Source organism: Aethina tumida, chromosome 2 (genome assembly GCF_024364675.1).
Source record: "Aethina tumida isolate Nest 87 chromosome 2, icAetTumi1.1, whole genome shotgun sequence".
NCBI lineage: Eukaryota > Metazoa > Arthropoda > Insecta > Coleoptera > Nitidulidae > Aethina > Aethina tumida.
In genome coordinates, this window is record NC_065436.1 from 23,256,361 (window position 1) to 23,274,622 (window position 18,262).

Sequence of the window (18,262 nt, forward strand, 5' to 3'; positions counted from 1 at the left end):
ATTATCACAATTTTTTATTAAGGTATGTGCAAAATATAATCAGTGACACAAGAAATAGTATCCAGTGATTAGATTTCAATGACTTTTTATGTATAGTTTGGAGTAATATTTTGTTCAAAATAATTACACTATATTCTTTGCCATCTTGTAACTAAATCAAAATAATTTCTACTTAAATTACCTTTCCCTAAAAAAATGGAGTGCACAATCTTAGGCAATAATATTACAATATGAGAGGAAGCACAAACTGAAAAACATTTACGACCTAAACTATTCGCCAAACACGAAATTATACCACTGGATATATGTTCCATTTTCTACTCCATCATTAAATGAATGCTTTTTCATTTTACATGTTTTAGATACATTCAACTCTTCAATAGCATATTTTCTCCGATAATCTTAATCCATTTAATTAATGTAACAATGGCAATGTGTGTTGAGTTGTATATTGTTGTCATAAGGTAAATAAATGAAGAACTTAAAAAATTAAACATCTAATTCTGATATTTTAGCGAGGAAATGGATCACATGTTTTTTAAGGCAATAATTTACATTGTGAGTCTTACCTGCCAATTCATACTCTTGTTTGGAATTCCTTCACAATTTGTATCAAATGAGGTAAGAATAACAGATACTTTAAACACTTTTGTAAATTTTAATTATTTAGGCTGAGCGATTGTCCGATACAATTTATTGTACTAATTGGTATAAAATGAAAAATATTAAATTAAAGAAGTCAATATTAATGATTTTACGTGTGACTCAAAAGCCTGTAACAGTTGCGGCTGGAAATTTTTATGTTAATTATGAAACTATTTTAAAGGTTGGGATGTATTTGGCTGAAAATAATAATTTTACTATTCTAGCTTTTTTTCAGACATTTAAAACCAGTTTTTCATTCTTCATGTGCTTTAACACTGTAGGAAACAAAGAAAAATACGAATAAGTGTCTAAATATATATGTATACAAAATAAAATATTAAATGTTAAATATTAAAATATATACAATTACGACGACTTTCATAATGCCGGCATTAAGTTTTATTTATAATCTTAATAAGAGGTTTTGAAGAAACTCAACCCTACATTGGACTAAAATAATTATACAGTGGCAGATACTAATTACAATTTTAATCCGACTATTTATTTTTTTTTTTTTTTAAATTTTAGGGTATATAAACTGTCATGGAAAGAATTAGCTTCATCATTCATTATAAACATGACTATCTCTAAAAATATTAAACCCTTGTGCTTAAGTTTCCTAAAAATAGGAGGTTGTTATCCTAAGAGAAGTTTGACACAAAATATAGTATACATTTTAAGTTTTTCGACACATTTATGCATTTTTTATTTAGTTTTATACCAAATATGTTCCACTGAATTTTCCTTTCCCACAACATTTCAGTGTCTTGAATCTTTGTTCATTTTAACTCAGGTATGTATTAAATTTAAATTAGAAAAAACATTATGATAAAATATTTCAGCCAATCCTTAGATATTCCCGTATAATTATGTTGAGTGATAAATACGAAAAACTACTGGAACTTGAGAACTATTTTATAAATTTGGAAGAAATAAGTGACACAATACTGAAAAAACAATGCGAATCAATATTGAAAAGGGGAAGGAACCTTTGTTTCTGCTGTTTAGGGTTCGGCTTTGCTGTTTTAACCCTGTGGATAATAGTGCCGTTTTTTAAAAATGGATCCTTACCTTATACTTCTTATATTCCTGAAGGAATGTTTATTGAGGTTGCATTAATTCAAACAATATCTATAATATTTGTTGTCATTGTCTTATTTGGACACGACTTTCTCATAAATAATATGTTATTTCAAACTTGTGTGCAATTTAGAATTCTTAGATATAAGTTTACAGAGCTTGATTTTAGAGGGGCTCACAAGAATAAATATTTATTTCATCGAAAATTGATTAATTTGATAGACCATCATAATTTTTTATTGAAGTATTACAAAATTGTTGAACTGTTAAATTTGTTCTCCACGTTCTTTTACATTTCAGATTCATAAATTTATTCAATGACGTTTATTCTCCACTCATTTTGCTACATTTAGTTAATGTCACCATCACAATCTGCGTGGAATTATACATAGTCACAAAAAGGTAAATATAAATCATCAGTATTATCTTACAGTATGATAAGGAGGAGGATAATAATAAGTAAAAAATGGTTTTATCGTACCCAAAAAATAAATAAAACACCCTCAATTATTTTTAATATTTATTATATTATGATAAGAATATATTTATTTTATTATTTTTAGCACAAAAACTGAATATCTCTTTATTAAAAGTGTACTATACACAATCACTGTTAACTTTCAGTTTTTACTGTTATTTGGCATTCCGTCGCAACTTGTAACCAATGAGGTAAAGTGTATAATTTGTTGAAATAATAAGAGTATTGTAAATATTTTCTATGTTTAGGCGGAAACATTATATGAAACACTATGTTCTACTGAGTGGCATGAAATTAGAGATACCGAATTAGAAAAATCATTTCTGATGATTTTACGTGCAGTTCAAAAACCTGTGAACATTGCAGCAGGAAATTATTTTATTAACAATATGACGATTTTACAGGTGATATTGTTTTTGAAAATTATTAGCAACTAAATCTATTATCTATTATCTATTATTTTTGTTTCAGACATTTAAAACCAGTTTCTCATTTTATACGTGTATTAATACTGTAGGAATAAAACAATAATTGGCAGCTTACAATTTGGGTAGATTTATAAATTCACTCGTGCTTTATAATTTTAGTCTAATTAGTTTAAAAGTTAATGTGCAAAAATTAAGTTTAGAAAAACATGTATGTATATAAATGTAGCAAATATAAATTTTCTTATTGTCAGTAAACTTTGTTTATTCAAGTCTTATCCCATAATGGCCTTCACAATCAAGAATATCATTTTTCTTCTAAATTGCGCAAACCAGATAAGCTAAATAATTTTAAAAAAATTTTCATTGTTGTAGAAAATAGAGTGAGAGAAAGAGGAGTACCACCCAATATCTAGGCTTCTGTACCGTTATGAGAAAAGTTCATTACATTAAATTGTAGTATGTATTTTGACATAATGTATATAATAATATTGGACATTCTAGCATATTCTAGTTTTAGACTAGTTTATGCAGAAATATAGAAATTATGTCAAAAATTAAAATAGTACACCAAAATTTAATTATTATTTTATTTATACAATCTTCATTTAAGTGTGGTTTTACACAAGCATTTGATACAGAAAAAAATATTGCAATAATTGCAAAATAAACAATGTGATTGTTATGTGACAAAGAAATATTATGTACGATTCACTAATAGCTCTACAATGATATAGGGTATTCATAAAAACGCTAAGTCAAAATATGTGATAATACATATTATTTAAAAGAGCTCAATTTATCATCATATCCGGTCAATCATAAGCAATCTAATAGAACACACAAAAATTTATTGACCATCCCATCTACTAGAAATAGTTTAACTCCTCGTACTTGAATTTTGACAAGTGTAATAATGTGTAAACAATGGAATACTAAGCGGGAGGTATTTCACTTTCCATATGAGTTAGTTGGATGTTTCTGTCAGTGTCAGTCGTTGGTCCAGTCATGTCACCCTGTCTCAATCTAATTCGCATATCCAAACATCGAACATCAGACATCAAAGACTGATTCTTGTTGCCAAGATCTTCATCAATAAGCACTTGTTGATCTTCTAATGCATTTAAAATTGATTTAGCACAATTGATCTTGTCGGTCAACATTTGACGACTACTTCTTAGCTGCAAAACTTCAGCTTTTAATCCTTCTTCAACCTCATCAATAGCCAACTCGTAACCTTAAATATGTAGAAAGTAAATTGTAAATATTGTAAAATACAAATAAAATGAACCTGGTCTGTAGGATCTATTTTCAAGTCGAGTTTCGCATAACTTAAGGGCATCTGTTTTGGCTTGGAGATGATCATTTAAAGTCTTAATTTCCTTCACAACATTTTCCATCTCGGATTTCATTTTCAACTGTTGCCACTCGAGTTCGTTTCGTGCCTTTTGGGTTTCGTAAATCCTTTTTCTGAGCGTAAAATCGACGCGATCACGCTGAGCAATCATGTCATTTCTAGCTCTCTCCCGCACTACGAAGAGGGCCTCTCTAAACTTATAAGTGTCCACAAGTTCGGAGTCAGCCAATTGTTTTATGTATTGGGTATGTTGAAGCCACGTATCATAAGTTACAGAACTAGATTTAAAAAATTTGATTTTTAAATATAATAAATATATAATATATGTATATATAATATAAAGTAAACACACTTACTTTTTTACTATACGTTGAGGGTCAATTTTAAAAGTAATATTGGCGCAATTTTTATCTAGGTTTAGTTGTTCTCTATCAATTTCAGAAGCTTCAAACTTGTCTGAAATTTCCAAATTAATTTTAAACCTCAACTCTTCTATCTTATTAATTTTCTCCCAAGTTGCCTGTAGTCTGTCCACAAACAACTTTTTAACACCCTCCACAATACATAACTCCTAAAATTTTGCATTATATAAATACGACGTTGTTATAAACCTGTTGGTTACCTTTTTCAGTTCTGTATCTCCGTCATCGTAGGTTAGTTCTACGCCAAGTCTGCAATCTCTCATTGAAATGCATTCTGATATGACGCTCATCGGAATTCCCAATGCATCCAAATCTCTTTCAGCTTCGAACTTCTCTTTCTTCAACATGTCCATTTCTTTGTTCAAACGTTCTAACATCGCTCGGAGCTCATAGAGAACTCTATCGAATTGCGTGACTCGCTCCGATAGTCTTAAAATATCTCAATTTTAGCAATTTCTCGACTCAAATCATATTTAATGATATAGTGATGAAGCACGTATGTTCATTATCTTACCTAACATTGTTATGATAAGTATCCCAATCTGTACGTATTTGTGTTTCATTTCTGAGTTGTCGAGCCTCGTGCCGAAGATTGAAGGCTTCGTTTCGACGAATCTCATTGTTTTGTTGTAGCATCCACTGTTTGGCATACCAATCGGCTAAGCCGATATGGGTCATAGGCTTTTCGTATGTCACTACAGACATTTTGTTGCTGAAAAGTGTCACACATTATATTTTTCAATTAATCTGTTATTTAATTTATATAATTTTTTTATTTTTATGAATTACAACAATATGTGCATTTGATAATAGTACTATAAATATTCAGTGAGCTTGTCAACTTTTCAATGGAACAATATATCGATTTTGAATATGAATTTTACCATGAATTTAACAAATTGACCAGTATCATGAGCTCTATTCTGTATGTTCTATTACTAAAAAATTCAAATTCGATATTCTTAGAAAAAATAACTATTACCAATCAATATTTACTCAATGAAAAGAGTTATATATCTACTACAAAATTATTACTTACAACCTCAATATGTTGTGATAAATTGTAATTTATTAATATGAATATAGTATTATGCATAAAATCCAATACAATTAATTTTCTTAACTATTATATAAAGATTGACAGAAGTTTTGACAAAGTGTATCAAATTTACAAGAATCTTTTGTGAAATATAATTATAGGAATGTTTTCCAAATAATAATTTTTTTGGTATTAATACATTAACTATTATAAATTTACTTACCGTTTGTAAACTTCTTGTATAAAGTATAATATAGGTAAAACTAAAGTAAAACAGGGATATTGACAAAACTAATATGTAAGCTCTATAGCAACAGCTATTCGTGATAATAATTGGCATTTTTCTATGGCAACGTTTTCAAATAAATCTAATGGATAGTTCAGTTCAGAAAATAGTTAAAGAAACAAAGAAAACAACGATTTTATAGCATCTATTTATTTAAAATAAAAAACAAGGGTTGTAAACTTATAAAAGACCGTTTATCTCTCCTTACTGGTATTTACTCAAGGTTTGAATTGTCTAACAAATACAAATGTTTGAGGAATATCAGATTGAAATAGACGCTAATAGTTAATAATTGCAATATGAAGGTTACTACTTACTCTACTTTAGATTAATGAATCAGTCAAACTGTCTATAAAAAATGATTTACAAGAAATAAACAATTTTTACACATTGAAAAAATAAGCTAAACCATAGTAAAATGGATGATTATGGAATGAAAACTTATAACTAAACTAGAAACGACCATAAGGCCTCTGCATTCTTCCTCTCGCTCTTCTCGCTACTCCCCGGTTAAAATTGGGCGTTGAATTTGGTCTGTTGCCTCTTTGGGAATCTGGAAAAACAATATTAATTTCCTCATAAAAACAATTAAAAGTGATTAACTAACCTTGTCTGCTTTGCGGACTTCTTTGATCACCCCAGACAATCGGCGTTGGCCCTGATCTCTGTTGCGTAGTGCCGCCCCTAGGTGTTGCCTGTCGCAAGGATCTGCGTGCCGATTGCGCTCCACGTACATTTCTATTTCGAGATACACTGGGCGACGCCTCAGCCTCGCGTCCTTCTTCTTCACCTTCCTCAGTAGCTGGCGGCTTTTCACCTTCAGAACTCACCTAAAAGTGGATAGAACACGTGTTAATAATGTAAAATGATAACATTGAAAATTTATTTACCGCATCGTCTCCATCTAGCATATCTTCAGTCTGTTCAGATTGGTGAGTTCCCTCCGTGGAGGTTCCGGCTACGTTCGGGAGCTCTTCTCCAATACTTCCCTCCCCTACGGTTTCATTATCGTTAACCCCGCTCACTGTTATTGAAGGAATCTCAGCTGCAACAAAAGGATTAATAATAACCAATATTCGAATTAACAAAATTATGACTATAATCTAAATTATTGTTAATATTTTTGAAATGTTTGTTGTTTTAATTATTCAAGGACCAATAAAAATAAACAAATTGTTGTAAAATATCTTTATTGACATATAATCACAATAATATAATAGAACAATTCATTACAGTAAAATTCACTTTTGCATCGCCCTAATATACCCTTGACTGAGGCAGTTATCAGATGGTCTTTCCCCTTATTACTATTTACCAAGTGACTTGCTGCAGTTCTCGCCCTTCGAGACTTTAAAAAGAGAAAAAACAAATTAGTATTAAGCACCGGATTATTTAAGAAAGATTTATTTCAGATATATTTAATAGGATGAGAGCAGCAATACATACCTAGGCACTAAGTAATGACAATCACATGCTAAGTTTGAATAACTGAATTTTTACTAATTAATTGCACTGGTTCTTTGTAATGTGACTAATTTGATGTAAACGTATGTTGTCTGGATAACATGAGGGGATGGGAATACAGCATGTACGATTTTTAAAAGCGATGGTGGTCAGGAAAATAGCAAAACATTTTGGAAAATATTTCAATACTTCTTTGTATTACATTTTAAAAAATGAAGAAATATTACTTTAAGAGCAGATTAGTCTGATCAAATTGGCTCAAAATTAGCACTTATTTACATTTTGTGGCATTTAACATTCTCTTAATAGTAACATTTATTCTTAATAAGATTTATATTAATATTATTATTTTGAATAACTCTTTCAGAGAAGAAAGAATATTATACTCTAAAGAAAATGAAAATAATAATAACCATGATTCCTTTTATAGACAGATAAGAATATTCAACGCAAATTCAATAGAATAGGATCAGTTACATGGATTTTTATGCATAATATGATCCAAAATATGCGTCCAAAGTTGTTCAAAATTGATTAAAAAGTAATTATGTTGAAGTTCTCGATTTGTCAGGGTAAATCCCAGATCTAAATCCAATTGAAAACTTATGGGACAACCATCAAATTTAGATGAATTGTGGTTATTAATTCTTCAATTATTATTATTAAATTAAAGATTTAAGTAGAAATTATTTAGATTTGGATATAAAATGAATAAGTGTAATTATTTAAAATAATAAAAATTATATTTTTTATTGCATTTAATTGTGCATTAGTGTGCATTAAATTAAATGAAATATGCTATTTTTCTCATCACCATTTTATGGGACATGCTGTTAGAAAAAATGTTATTAAACTATTAGATACCGGAAAAGTAATTTATCTTTTATCTTTTGGTCGATGAATTTTTTGATTCTTTTTTTTACTAAATTATTTTATAATATTTTTGTGCAAAATTCTCTTACAATATGAAACAATCATTAGAAAGAAGTTTCAGGCAATGAATTTAATCAAAAAGTTGGACAAAATGGATTCGTCATAAATTAAGTGAATTCTCTCATTGCACCCAACGCAAATGACCTTTTTATTGATTAAAAAAAGACATGATTGGGATAATTCTCACTGATCTGAACAATGGGTTGAGATTTTTTTATTTAAAACAAAGTTATGTTATTGTCATGTTAAATGATGAGAACGTAAATTACTTTTCTCAGTACCTAATATTAAATATTCATAAACATCATATAATTAAATATTGGTCCAATCACTTTTAAATTACAGTATATTTTATTTCTTATTGTCCTTGGATATCTCAAAACTTATTATTGTTCTTATTTTAGTTTCAGATAAAACGAAAAAAACTACTTACCATCAGAATGAGACGAATTATTTGAGCCGGCAGCCTCGTCGACTCCCGGTACAGATTCCTGTGGCGACGATTGTAACGGAGTACTGGGCACGCTCCTGCCGGTACCTGCAACAAAAAGACGACACCGATTAGTCACAACAGGTGAAACAGACGCGACGTCTCAGTTTATCATACTGTTGTCATCCGTATTGCCGACCACCTCCAGCGTCTGCTCGGGCACCGCCTCACTGGAACCTGCCGCGTGATGCGACGGCTCGCCGAACGTGAACAGGCGCCCGCCACTTGTCGGCACCTGCGGCGAACTGACTGCCTCGCCAAACCCGTCAGAGCGCCGTGGTACGAACAGCGTCGGAGTCGATGGCACGATGCCGTCGTCTCCGACGTCCTCCAGACCGTGGGGTAGCAACAGCTGCTGCTGCTGATGGTGATGCAGTTGCGGTTGTCTGGACGAGGATAGCGGGATCACGTGGCGCGTGCGCGATTGCGATGGCATTGTCGCCGACGTCGATGTCGATGCTTGGCTCAACGTTACCGACATCAGACCCGAACCTGACGATTTGAAAAAGAAAAAAAAACACAAGCCCGTCACTCATGATCTCAGGCCGTACCATTCTAAATCCTATCCTACTGCTTGTGACCAATGACCCCATCAACCGAAATGACCGAACAATGAATATGACCAGAATTTCGAACCAATAAATGCCAATTCTTCCAATATTCTCTTAAAACCTCACATGTAAAAATAAATTTTGATATAATCCAGGGGTGGCCAACCTGTAGCTCTCGATAAATGTACCCGAGTACTCTTTTCATTCCAGAATTTTCAAAAGAAATAAAATAAATGTTTAATTTTTAATATTTAAATTCAATACACATATTTTGTACAGTTATTTATATGTTTTCAATAAATATAATATGTGTACAAAAAATTTTAATACCTTTTAAATACATATTTAATTGCGGCTCGCCAAACATTTTAAATTTTGATAAATAGCTCAGACTATCAAGGAGCTTGGCCACCTCTGATATAATCAAACGTGCTTATTATTAGTTCAGACTCGCCAGGATAATCTACATCAGCATGCTGCATGTGGGTTGCACAGAATAATTTTGTTGAAGCATCGAATTGATGTTTTAAATGACTAATCTATCTAAATAAATTCAGTATAATTTTTAGTACTATACATACCATCTGTGCCACTGCTAATAGCTTCCGACTGTGCTTGTTCTCCCATCTCTTCCTCTTGGTTTTGACCTTCACTTTGATTTGGTACTTCACTAGAGTCCTCGATTACTTCCACCTCATTACCGCCTTCTTCATCTTCCTCAACATCTTGACAATCTGCTTCTTCATAGTTGTCTTGTTCCTTTAGGCAAAGAGTATGTGAATATGAATTTTCTTATAAGTACTTAAATAACAAAATTTAAATTGTGAAACATATCAAATTGAGAGTGTAAATGCAAATAATCGACTTCGTGTGTGATTACTCATTATTCAATTTGTCAATTAAATAATCGTGCAGTGTCGAATATGTTTTAAAATATGGCAATCGATGCAAATAATATTCGGTTAATTTAGTTGTCAAGTTTTGACTACAAAAGATGGAAAATTAATGTTTCAAATTGAATAATTTTCAAACTCAATTATTAAATTTTGATCATTTTGATCAAATTTGAAAAATCTAATCCTAATCCTAGCCTAATTTTTAAAGTGTAAAATAGTACGTTCTCTCGTGTCTCAAAAAAGTGAATACAGATTTTCCCCATTATTAGACTACTTATTATTAGACTAAATTATTTTAGAAACATCTTGTACAATTATTAGAATTAGATTTTAATTAACATATTATTATCAAATAACTATAAAATAATATTACTTTCCCACAAACTTATAATAATTTTATAATTTAAGATTAATGTTAAAAGTCAAAAAGAATGAAATAGGCAAAGTGTGTGCTTACCATGCCTTCCATTTCATAACCCTCTGTGTCCGGGTCATCTTGATCATCTTCAGCACCCTCGCCTTCATCAGCGCCACCATCTTCATCACTTTCGACCACAATCACGTTGTCGTCGTCGTGGTCTCTCTGGCTACTTGTGGGAACTTGATATTCCACGTCTAAGCCGCTATCACTAACCGTGCCAGTTTGCTATAATATTAAATTGAATTTTATACGAAAAATATATTTTTTATATTATAAATTTAAATTTTAATATTTTTAATATTTTAACAATATTTTTAATACTTTTAATATCTTTAATACTTCTAATATTTTTAATATTTTTAGTATTTTAATATCTTCAATATTTTTATAATTTTTAATATTTTTAACATTTTTAATACTTAATAGTTTTAATATTCTTAATAATTTTCATATTTTCAATATTTTCAATATTCTCAATAATCTCAATATTCTCATTATTATTTTTAATATTTTTAATATTTTAACAATATTTTTATACTTTTAATATCTTTAATACTTCTAATATTTTTAATATTTTTAGTATTTTAATATCTTCAATATTTTTATAATTTTTAATATTTTTAACAATATTTTTAATACTTTTAATATTTTTAATAATTCTAATAATTTTAAAATTTTTTAGTATTTTTAAAACTTAATACTTAACTTACTTAAAACTTTTTAACATTTTTAATATTTTTAAGACTTAATATTTATTAATATTTTTAATATTCTTAATGTTCTTAATATTCTTAATATTATAATATTTTCAATATTTTCAATATTCTCAATATTCTCAATAATCTCAATATTCTCATTATTATTTTTAATATTATTTTTAATATTATTTTTAATATTATTTTTAATATTATTTTTAATATTTTTAATATTTTTAATATTTTTAATATTTTTAATATTTTTAATATTTTTAATATTTTTAATATTTTTAATATTTTTAATATTTTTAATATTTTTAATATTTTTAATATTTTTAATATTTTTAATATTTTTAATATTTTTAATATTTTTAATATTTTTAATATTTTTAATATTGTTAATATTTTTAATTTATTTCAAAATATACATATAAAAAGAAAAAAGACCAATACGCTTAATTACCTGTATCCTAGTCCTTTTGCTCTGCTGTTGTTTAGACTGATCGTCAGACTGAGATCCGTCGGGGTCCGCATCGCGTTGCCTCTTGAGACCCGCCTGCGTGGTAGTAACGGCATTCGAACTACCACCGCCCGACGCACCCGGCGAACCGCCGCTGGACGACTGGCCCCCTTGCTCCGCCTGACCACTGCCGGCAGCGGCTGGTGGTTCGACACGCGGAAGCACGAGGGCGACGGCCTGCTGCTGCGCACTACATTGGGAAGAGGGGCTGGCACTGGTCGCCGGTCCGGCCGTTTGTACGCCCCCGTCGTCATCGACCGCTTCGGCTTCTTGCGACGACTGGGTGGGCGGCACGGCCAACTGCCGCGGGCCGCCACCGCTCCCTGCGCAATGCGACGAGGCCGACGACGCGGAACTTGTGGCGGGTGCGTAATCGGTGTGCGAACTAGTCGGGCTGCTCGATAGAGCCGCCTCAATGTTGCTCGACCCCGTCGTGTGCACCTGACAAATAAAATTGACATTTTTAATAATAATAAAATTCAATATAAAAATATACGGATAATAAGAACTTATATAATATAATTACCTGCTGCTGGGGTGGGACCATCACAGCACTGGGGCTCTGGCTTGTAGGCAAGACTGCCACCGTTCTAAACTGAGCGGACATTGGGCGTATGCTGGCGAGAGGTGGTTCGCCCCCGCTTCGCCAAGGCGGAATAGGTACAGACTGAGTTTGAGTATTAGTAGAGTGTCCTGCAAAGTAATCCTAAGTTTCCTGCACACAAAATGGTAACAATTCACTCACCAGCCATGGGTTTTATGTTGGCAGTTGGAGGTTCAACCATTGATTTCTCAGAAGTGGTCGAACTGGTGGTCGGTTTGGAACCCTGCAAAGATCCCTGTTGCCTCTGCAGCTGTCCGATACGTTGATTCAACGATTCCAATTCCATAACGTGCTTCTCCTTTTCGCGCTGCTTTTCTTGAATAATATCGTCTTTTTCTCTCTGTAATTTAGATAATTTTTCGACTAATTCGCTGTATTTACTTGAACCCTCTCCAGCGCTATCACTTTCAGGTTTGTCTCTGTTGATCGCATCCTTAAGATTGCTGTTTTGTTCAGTCAATTGAACAATCCGTTCTTTTGCATTTTTGAACAGTGTTTTAAACCTTTCCTCTTTTTCGATTCCCAGTTGTTTCAAGCTTTCATTTTCCTTTCTGATATTTTCGATTTCCTCCCGAACGGAACGTAATTCCTGAGTTAACTGTTCTACGTTATCTTTATGCTCCTCTTCCATGCTTACAAGACGTTGTTCAAGGCCAGATCGTTGCTCTTCCAAAAGTTGATCCCGTTTTTCTGCCCCATCATTTATGTTAGTTTCTAAAGCTGCTTTTTCACCCTTTAACTGTTCAATTTCTTTTAGTTGGTCTTCTGATTGTATTTTGTATTTCTTGGCAATCTTCCTAATTTGAGTTAAGTTGTTCTTCAAATCGTTAATAGCCGCATCCTTATTGGCAGTCTCTTCAGTTAAGGCGGAGTTTTCTTCTGTAATCTTCCTATTATTTTCATTACACTGGGTCAAATTATCAGAAATTTGTTGAATTTGAGATTGTAACGCTGACATTTCTTCTTTTAGTTTAGCAATCTCTTCAGATTGGTTATTATTTTGTCCTCTCAAATTCTTAAGTTGCTCTTCTAATTTTTGTTTATCATGTCGCAAACAGTTGTTTTCCTCATTCAGTTTGGTAGTAGTCGAACGTTCAATGGTCAGTTGTTTGGCAAGATTTTCACGCTCGTTCTGTAGTTTTTTCCAATCTTCCGGACTCGTTCTATTCGTCTTTTCAATCAACATATTAGCACGTTGTCTCCACCTGGTGGCTTCCGTACGTAGTGCAATATTTTCATTCTGCATTTGATCAGCTTTGGTTTGCAATTCCTTGCACTTTTCTTCGAGAGGCGATGAATCGGTTTCCAATTTACTAATTCTAACTTTCAGATCTTCCAATTGAGTAATCAATTGGTCTCTTTCGTGCCTCAATGCTCTGTTGCTGTCCGTAATGGCGTTAAGCGTTTCCAATTTCCGTAATATTTCGGCATGTTTAATGCTGGAAACCATTGAAATTTCAGTTTCCTGGCGTTCAGTTTCAACAAGTCGCTTCATGTCATCATATTGTTTAGTGAGTAACTCAAACTGGGTCTTAAGACGTTGATGCTCTGCGTCCACAATATCCGCTCTGCTGATCGCAATATCTTTCTCTTGTCTTAAGTATTTTATTATCTTCAACAATTGTTCCGAAGACTTCGCTTCATCCTCGGTGTAGGAGCGATTAAATGAAACATCTCCAATCGAAGTGTTTCCTTGATCTCCGCTGCCTATATGCGTTTGTAAAATGGACATTTGCGTATTTAATGTCTCAATTTGATCCAAGAGCAAGCTATTTTGAGATTCGGCATCTTTCAAACGATTTGATATTTGTTCATATTCTTTTTTAAACATGGCTTCCTGCTTTTCCCAGCTTTCTTTATTCTCCTTGAGTGCGTCCAGAGCTTGTTGTTTAGTAGACATTAACTCTTTGGATTCTCCCAAAACCTTCTCCAGTTCTTCCTTCATAGAAGTCAAAGATTGTAAATCTACCGAATGTAAAGTTACTTCTCTAGCATATTTATTTTCAGTGGCCTTCAGTTGCTCAGTGAGTGCTTTGTTTTCAGATCTAACAATCTCCAGCTGTTCTCTGGCAGTATTTAAATCCATTGCCGTGGTATTCAGTTCTTCTTCTAATTTATTAGACTTAGATTTAATGCCTGCATTAGCAATATCCTGATCGTCCATTTGAATTGACAGTTCACCTTGAAGTTCTTGACATTTTTCCTCAAGCTCTTTAATTTTAATCTCTTGAATTTTCAACTCGGACTTGAGCTTCTCATTCATCTCTCTTTCATTCTTACACAACTCTTCCGACGCCTGAGCAACATTATAATATTGATCTGAAGCCTCCTTGGCCGTTTTAAGTTTACTTTTCAAAGACTCGATCTCAATCCTACATTCACTGTTCATCTCCTCTAATTCACGTATTTTACGACCTTCCTCGCTTGTTGCGGGCAATTCGTACGCAGTTAATTTAATTTTCGATGTCAAGTCTTCAATTTTGGCCGCTTGTTTGATGAGATCTTCCCTCGAGGCTGCTAGATCGTCTCTTAGTTTGTCAGCTTGACGTTTTTCTTCTAACATGCGTTCTTCGGCGGTTTTGACTTGCCTCTCCAGATGTTCGGACAATTCCCTGAATCTGTCTTGTTCCTCTTGAAGCCTCCTGCGGAGCGCACTGCATTCTCTATGGGCTTCGTCTAACCTAGACTCCGCGCGTATTTTTTCCTCAGCATCGTTTCTTTCTAATGTAGCTTTAATTAATTCTATATTACTCTGCATCACGTTTTGTTGATGAAGTTGTCGTTTAATAATTTCATTTTCTTTGCTCAAACGCTTTTCAACTTCGTGCAGTAATGCGTTTTCTTTTTCAAGGTTAGCAGCTCTAACTTCTGCTTGAGAAGCTCTGGTCTGTGCTGCTATAATCTCGTCTTTTATGTATATGATCGTGGTTTCGTGTTTAACTAGTGATTCACTGTAGTGTCTGTTTTGATTTTCTAAAGCAGCAATTTGCTTCTTAAATACTTCAGTGTTATTCTGCATAATTTTGAATTTCTCGTCGTTGATCTCCGCTTGCGATGTCAATTTGCAGTTTATTTTTGTCAGATCTCTCACTTCCTTTGATAAGGTCTCTATTTGTTCTAAAAGCATTTTCTCATTAGCATGTTTCTCATTTCTGTAAGTTTCACTCTCCTTATTGAGAATCTCAATTTGTTTGTTAAGTGAATCAACCTGGTTCTCCAATTCCTTCACTTTCCCATCTGATTGTGTCTCAGCGTCAGTTTGGGTTTTATTAGGTTCTTTGTTCTCTGGATAGAAACTTCTTTCCAATTGTGTGGGAACCTCCTCACCAGAGGCTTTGATGGCTTGATTGTACAAATTCTGGAACATGTCCCTTTGGCTGCGGAGTGTAGCCAACAATTTATTTTGCCTGTCGCGTTCTTCAAGTAACTCGTTTTGTGATTCACGTAAATTGTCCAATTTTGTTTTTAAATTTGCTATATCAATTGGATCAATCGCCTCCGCTTCCTCCTGGCGTTCTGTTAATTCTCTAATACAAGCCAGTAATTTTTGGTTTTGACTTTGCAGCTCGGATATATCGTTGAAGGTGACCAATTTCTTCGCTATAATATCAGCAGAACTAACGCTGTCGCTCAGATCCATATCGGTTGATGTTGAAGATGATCCGACCCTTGAATTTTCAACTTCTTGTAAAAGATGACAGACTTGTCTGCTTAAATCAGCGACCTCTTTCTTTAATCTTGAATTTTCGCGGGAAGTTACTCCTTGAAGTCTTCGAAGTTCCGCATTCGCATCTCTCAGTTGTTGCAATTCATTTAACATGAGCTCGTTGTTTGTCTTCAGTTCATCATTAGCGTCAAGTAAATTACTGTAGTCGTTTTTAAGTTTATTGACCAATGGACCTTTCTCATCAATTTCCTTTATTATTCCAGCTATGAAATTGTTTAGTCTGTGACATTCCTCCTCCTTAGCTGCGAATTTTTCGGAAACTGCGACATACTGAGAATATATTTCGGTTATTGTCATACCGGACTTCAAATATCTTGATGCAGCAGCTGCAGTTGGTGACATTTCTGTTTGGAAAAAATGAATAAAAAATATGTGCACATAATAAAATATTTTGAAAACAAAACTATATGTATAAAACTAACTAAACCAAAAGAAACTGTATGGACTCATGTTTTTAAAAGAGTAAATTTCAATCAGTGAGTACACTTAATCTTTTATTGTTGATTCAAAAGCTCTTTATATATTGACAAGCACATTTATATTTATTTTATTAACTCAATAGAATGACAAATTAGATGAACCCTCATAATAATAAGTATTAAAGATAAAACAAATTATTATGATTGCATAAATGATACTTCAAATATTGTTTCAAATATTATAAACAATATACCTTCAAGATCTCTTTGTATTTGATCAACTTTTACATTTTCAATCAAATCATTTGCAGTCTCCAATTCTTTTTTCAGCATACTGATGCAATCATTCTTCTTGGCAATTATTTCTTCATGGGCTAATGTAGTCTCCTTATGTTTAGTTTCCAATTCTCCATATTTTTCACTGGCAGTTTTTAGTAATTCTTGCACCTAAAGTTAATAAAAAGTTTACTAATTTACTCTAACAAATTGGAATGAAAAATATTACCTCTGCCAATGCACTCTTCAACTCCTCAGCATGTTGTTGACTTTCCTCACACATCGACTGGTACAGATTGGCCATTTTAGTTTTTGCGTCAAGTTCCTGAAGATATGAGTCATTCATCTTACTTTCCAGTTCACGTTGGGTCAATAATTTTTTGGAGAGTTCCTCATGCTTGGCGACTAAATTCTTATTGATGTCGGTAAATGATTTAACTTGAGCTTTTAAATTCATCATTTCTTGCGAATACTCGGTCACCTTTGCCTCCAACTGAACGCATCTTGTTGTGTTGTCTCGCCTCATGTTGAGTAATTCATTTGTCCGCACATTGAGCTCATCTGTTACACTCTTAAGTTGTTCCCGAAGCATGGCCTTCTCATGTTCCATCCTTTTTTCGCGATACTCCAAGGTAAGCTTCATTGAGTCAACAGCTTGGGCTTCAGCTAAAGCTTCGCATTTAGCCTTAACGGCGGAATCCAGCTGCTTGTTTAAAGAAGCCATTTCAGTTCTAAGTCTTTCCAATTCAGTGTCCCGTGTCTGAAGCAATGAAATGAGTCGATCGCGCTCATCAATGGCCTCGTTTCGCTGATTTTTGTAATCTGCAGTTTCCGTGTCAAGTTTGTTGCATTTTGTTTGTAGAAGAGAATTATCTTTGGTCAACATGCTGATTTGGTTCTGAAGTTCGGTAAGTGATTTCTCCATAACAAGGTTTTTCTGAAGGTATCTCTCATTTTCAGCCGTTGTGTTTGCATATTGATCTTGCAGATCTTTTATTTGTTGTTCTATATGTTAAAAAAATGTATATATACACATGAAAAAATTGATTAAGAAATATACATACCAAAATTAAATCTGTTAGTTTCAAAGAGCGCTTTTGCTGTTATGAACTTTTCACATTCTTCGTTAACAAAGGAGGCAATTTTTTTGCCAACCTCGGCGGGTATCATTTGCCATTCTTCTGCTGTAACGGCGGCAGCAAGAACGCCCTCGAGCTCCATTTTTCACTTATTACTTATTTATAATAAACACTTAGTCTTCAATACTGCTTAACATAACATTTCAACTAAACTATTAGTAACATACGCATATAAAATCATTTATCTTTATCCAAACCTCATACTTCGACACAAACCGAACAAAACATGCCGGGTATTTCAATAAACTGCAAGAACGAGAAGCAGAATCAGTGCTGCCAGCAATACATTTAAAATGAGAAATTTAAAATTGTATATAAAACTGTTAAATTAACAAAGGTCTCTTAAAATTTAATAGGAAACTAAATTGTTGGAGTTTGACAACCCAGATTATCAC

At 32.8% G+C, this 18,262-nt stretch overlaps 3 protein-coding genes across 7 annotated transcripts; 1 reads left to right on the forward strand and 2 right to left on the reverse strand.

Moving 5' to 3' along the window:
• The first annotated feature begins 426 nt into the window (after window positions 1–426).
• On the forward strand, window positions 427–2,885 carry LOC126264508 (uncharacterized). Its single transcript, XM_049962797.1, has 5 exons — window positions 427–464; window positions 2,026–2,127; window positions 2,289–2,394; window positions 2,452–2,607; window positions 2,675–2,885. Exons 1-5 carry the CDS (start codon window positions 427–429, stop codon window positions 2,732–2,734), a joined length of 462 nt encoding a protein of 153 aa, XP_049818754.1. The 3' UTR covers window positions 2,735–2,885.
• A 319-nt stretch (window positions 2,886–3,204) lies between these two features.
• LOC109596772 (tektin-2) lies at window positions 3,205–5,732 on the reverse strand. Of its 2 annotated transcripts, none has more exons than XM_020012352.2 (6): window positions 5,670–5,732; window positions 4,922–5,119; window positions 4,608–4,836; window positions 4,342–4,556; window positions 3,920–4,263; window positions 3,205–3,865 (listed from the first exon to the last, which is right to left on the reverse strand). In XM_020012352.2, exons 2-6 carry the CDS (start codon window positions 5,110–5,112, stop codon window positions 3,564–3,566), a joined length of 1,281 nt encoding a protein of 426 aa, XP_019867911.2. In that variant the 5' UTR covers window positions 5,113–5,119; window positions 5,670–5,732; the 3' UTR covers window positions 3,205–3,563. The 2 variants fall into 2 exon arrangements, with proteins under 2 accessions (XP_019867911.2, XP_049818834.1); XM_049962877.1 differs by lacking the exon at window positions 5,670–5,732 and adding an exon at window positions 5,447–5,463.
• A 134-nt stretch (window positions 5,733–5,866) lies between these two features.
• On the reverse strand, window positions 5,867–18,213 carry LOC109596771 (nucleoprotein TPR). 4 transcript variants are annotated; one of them, XM_020012351.2, is made up of 13 exons: window positions 17,793–18,102; window positions 16,958–17,733; window positions 16,707–16,899; window positions 12,448–16,377; window positions 12,229–12,395; window positions 11,646–12,143; window positions 10,524–10,712; window positions 9,752–9,929; window positions 8,737–9,111; window positions 8,563–8,667; window positions 6,623–6,777; window positions 6,340–6,562; window positions 5,867–6,285 (listed from the first exon to the last, which is right to left on the reverse strand). In XM_020012351.2, the coding sequence occupies exons 1-13, from the start codon at window positions 17,947–17,949 to the stop codon at window positions 6,185–6,187; spliced, it is 7,047 nt and encodes a 2,348-aa protein (XP_019867910.2). In that variant the 5' UTR covers window positions 17,950–18,102; the 3' UTR covers window positions 5,867–6,184. The 4 variants fall into 4 exon arrangements, with proteins under 4 accessions (XP_019867910.2, XP_049818450.1, XP_049818451.1 ...); XM_049962493.1 differs by lacking the exon at window positions 8,737–9,111; XM_049962494.1 differs by lacking the exons at window positions 5,867–6,285; window positions 6,340–6,562; window positions 6,623–6,777 and adding an exon at window positions 6,906–7,080 and having other exon boundaries at window positions 17,793–18,213.
• Window positions 18,214–18,262: the final 49 nt, after the last annotated feature.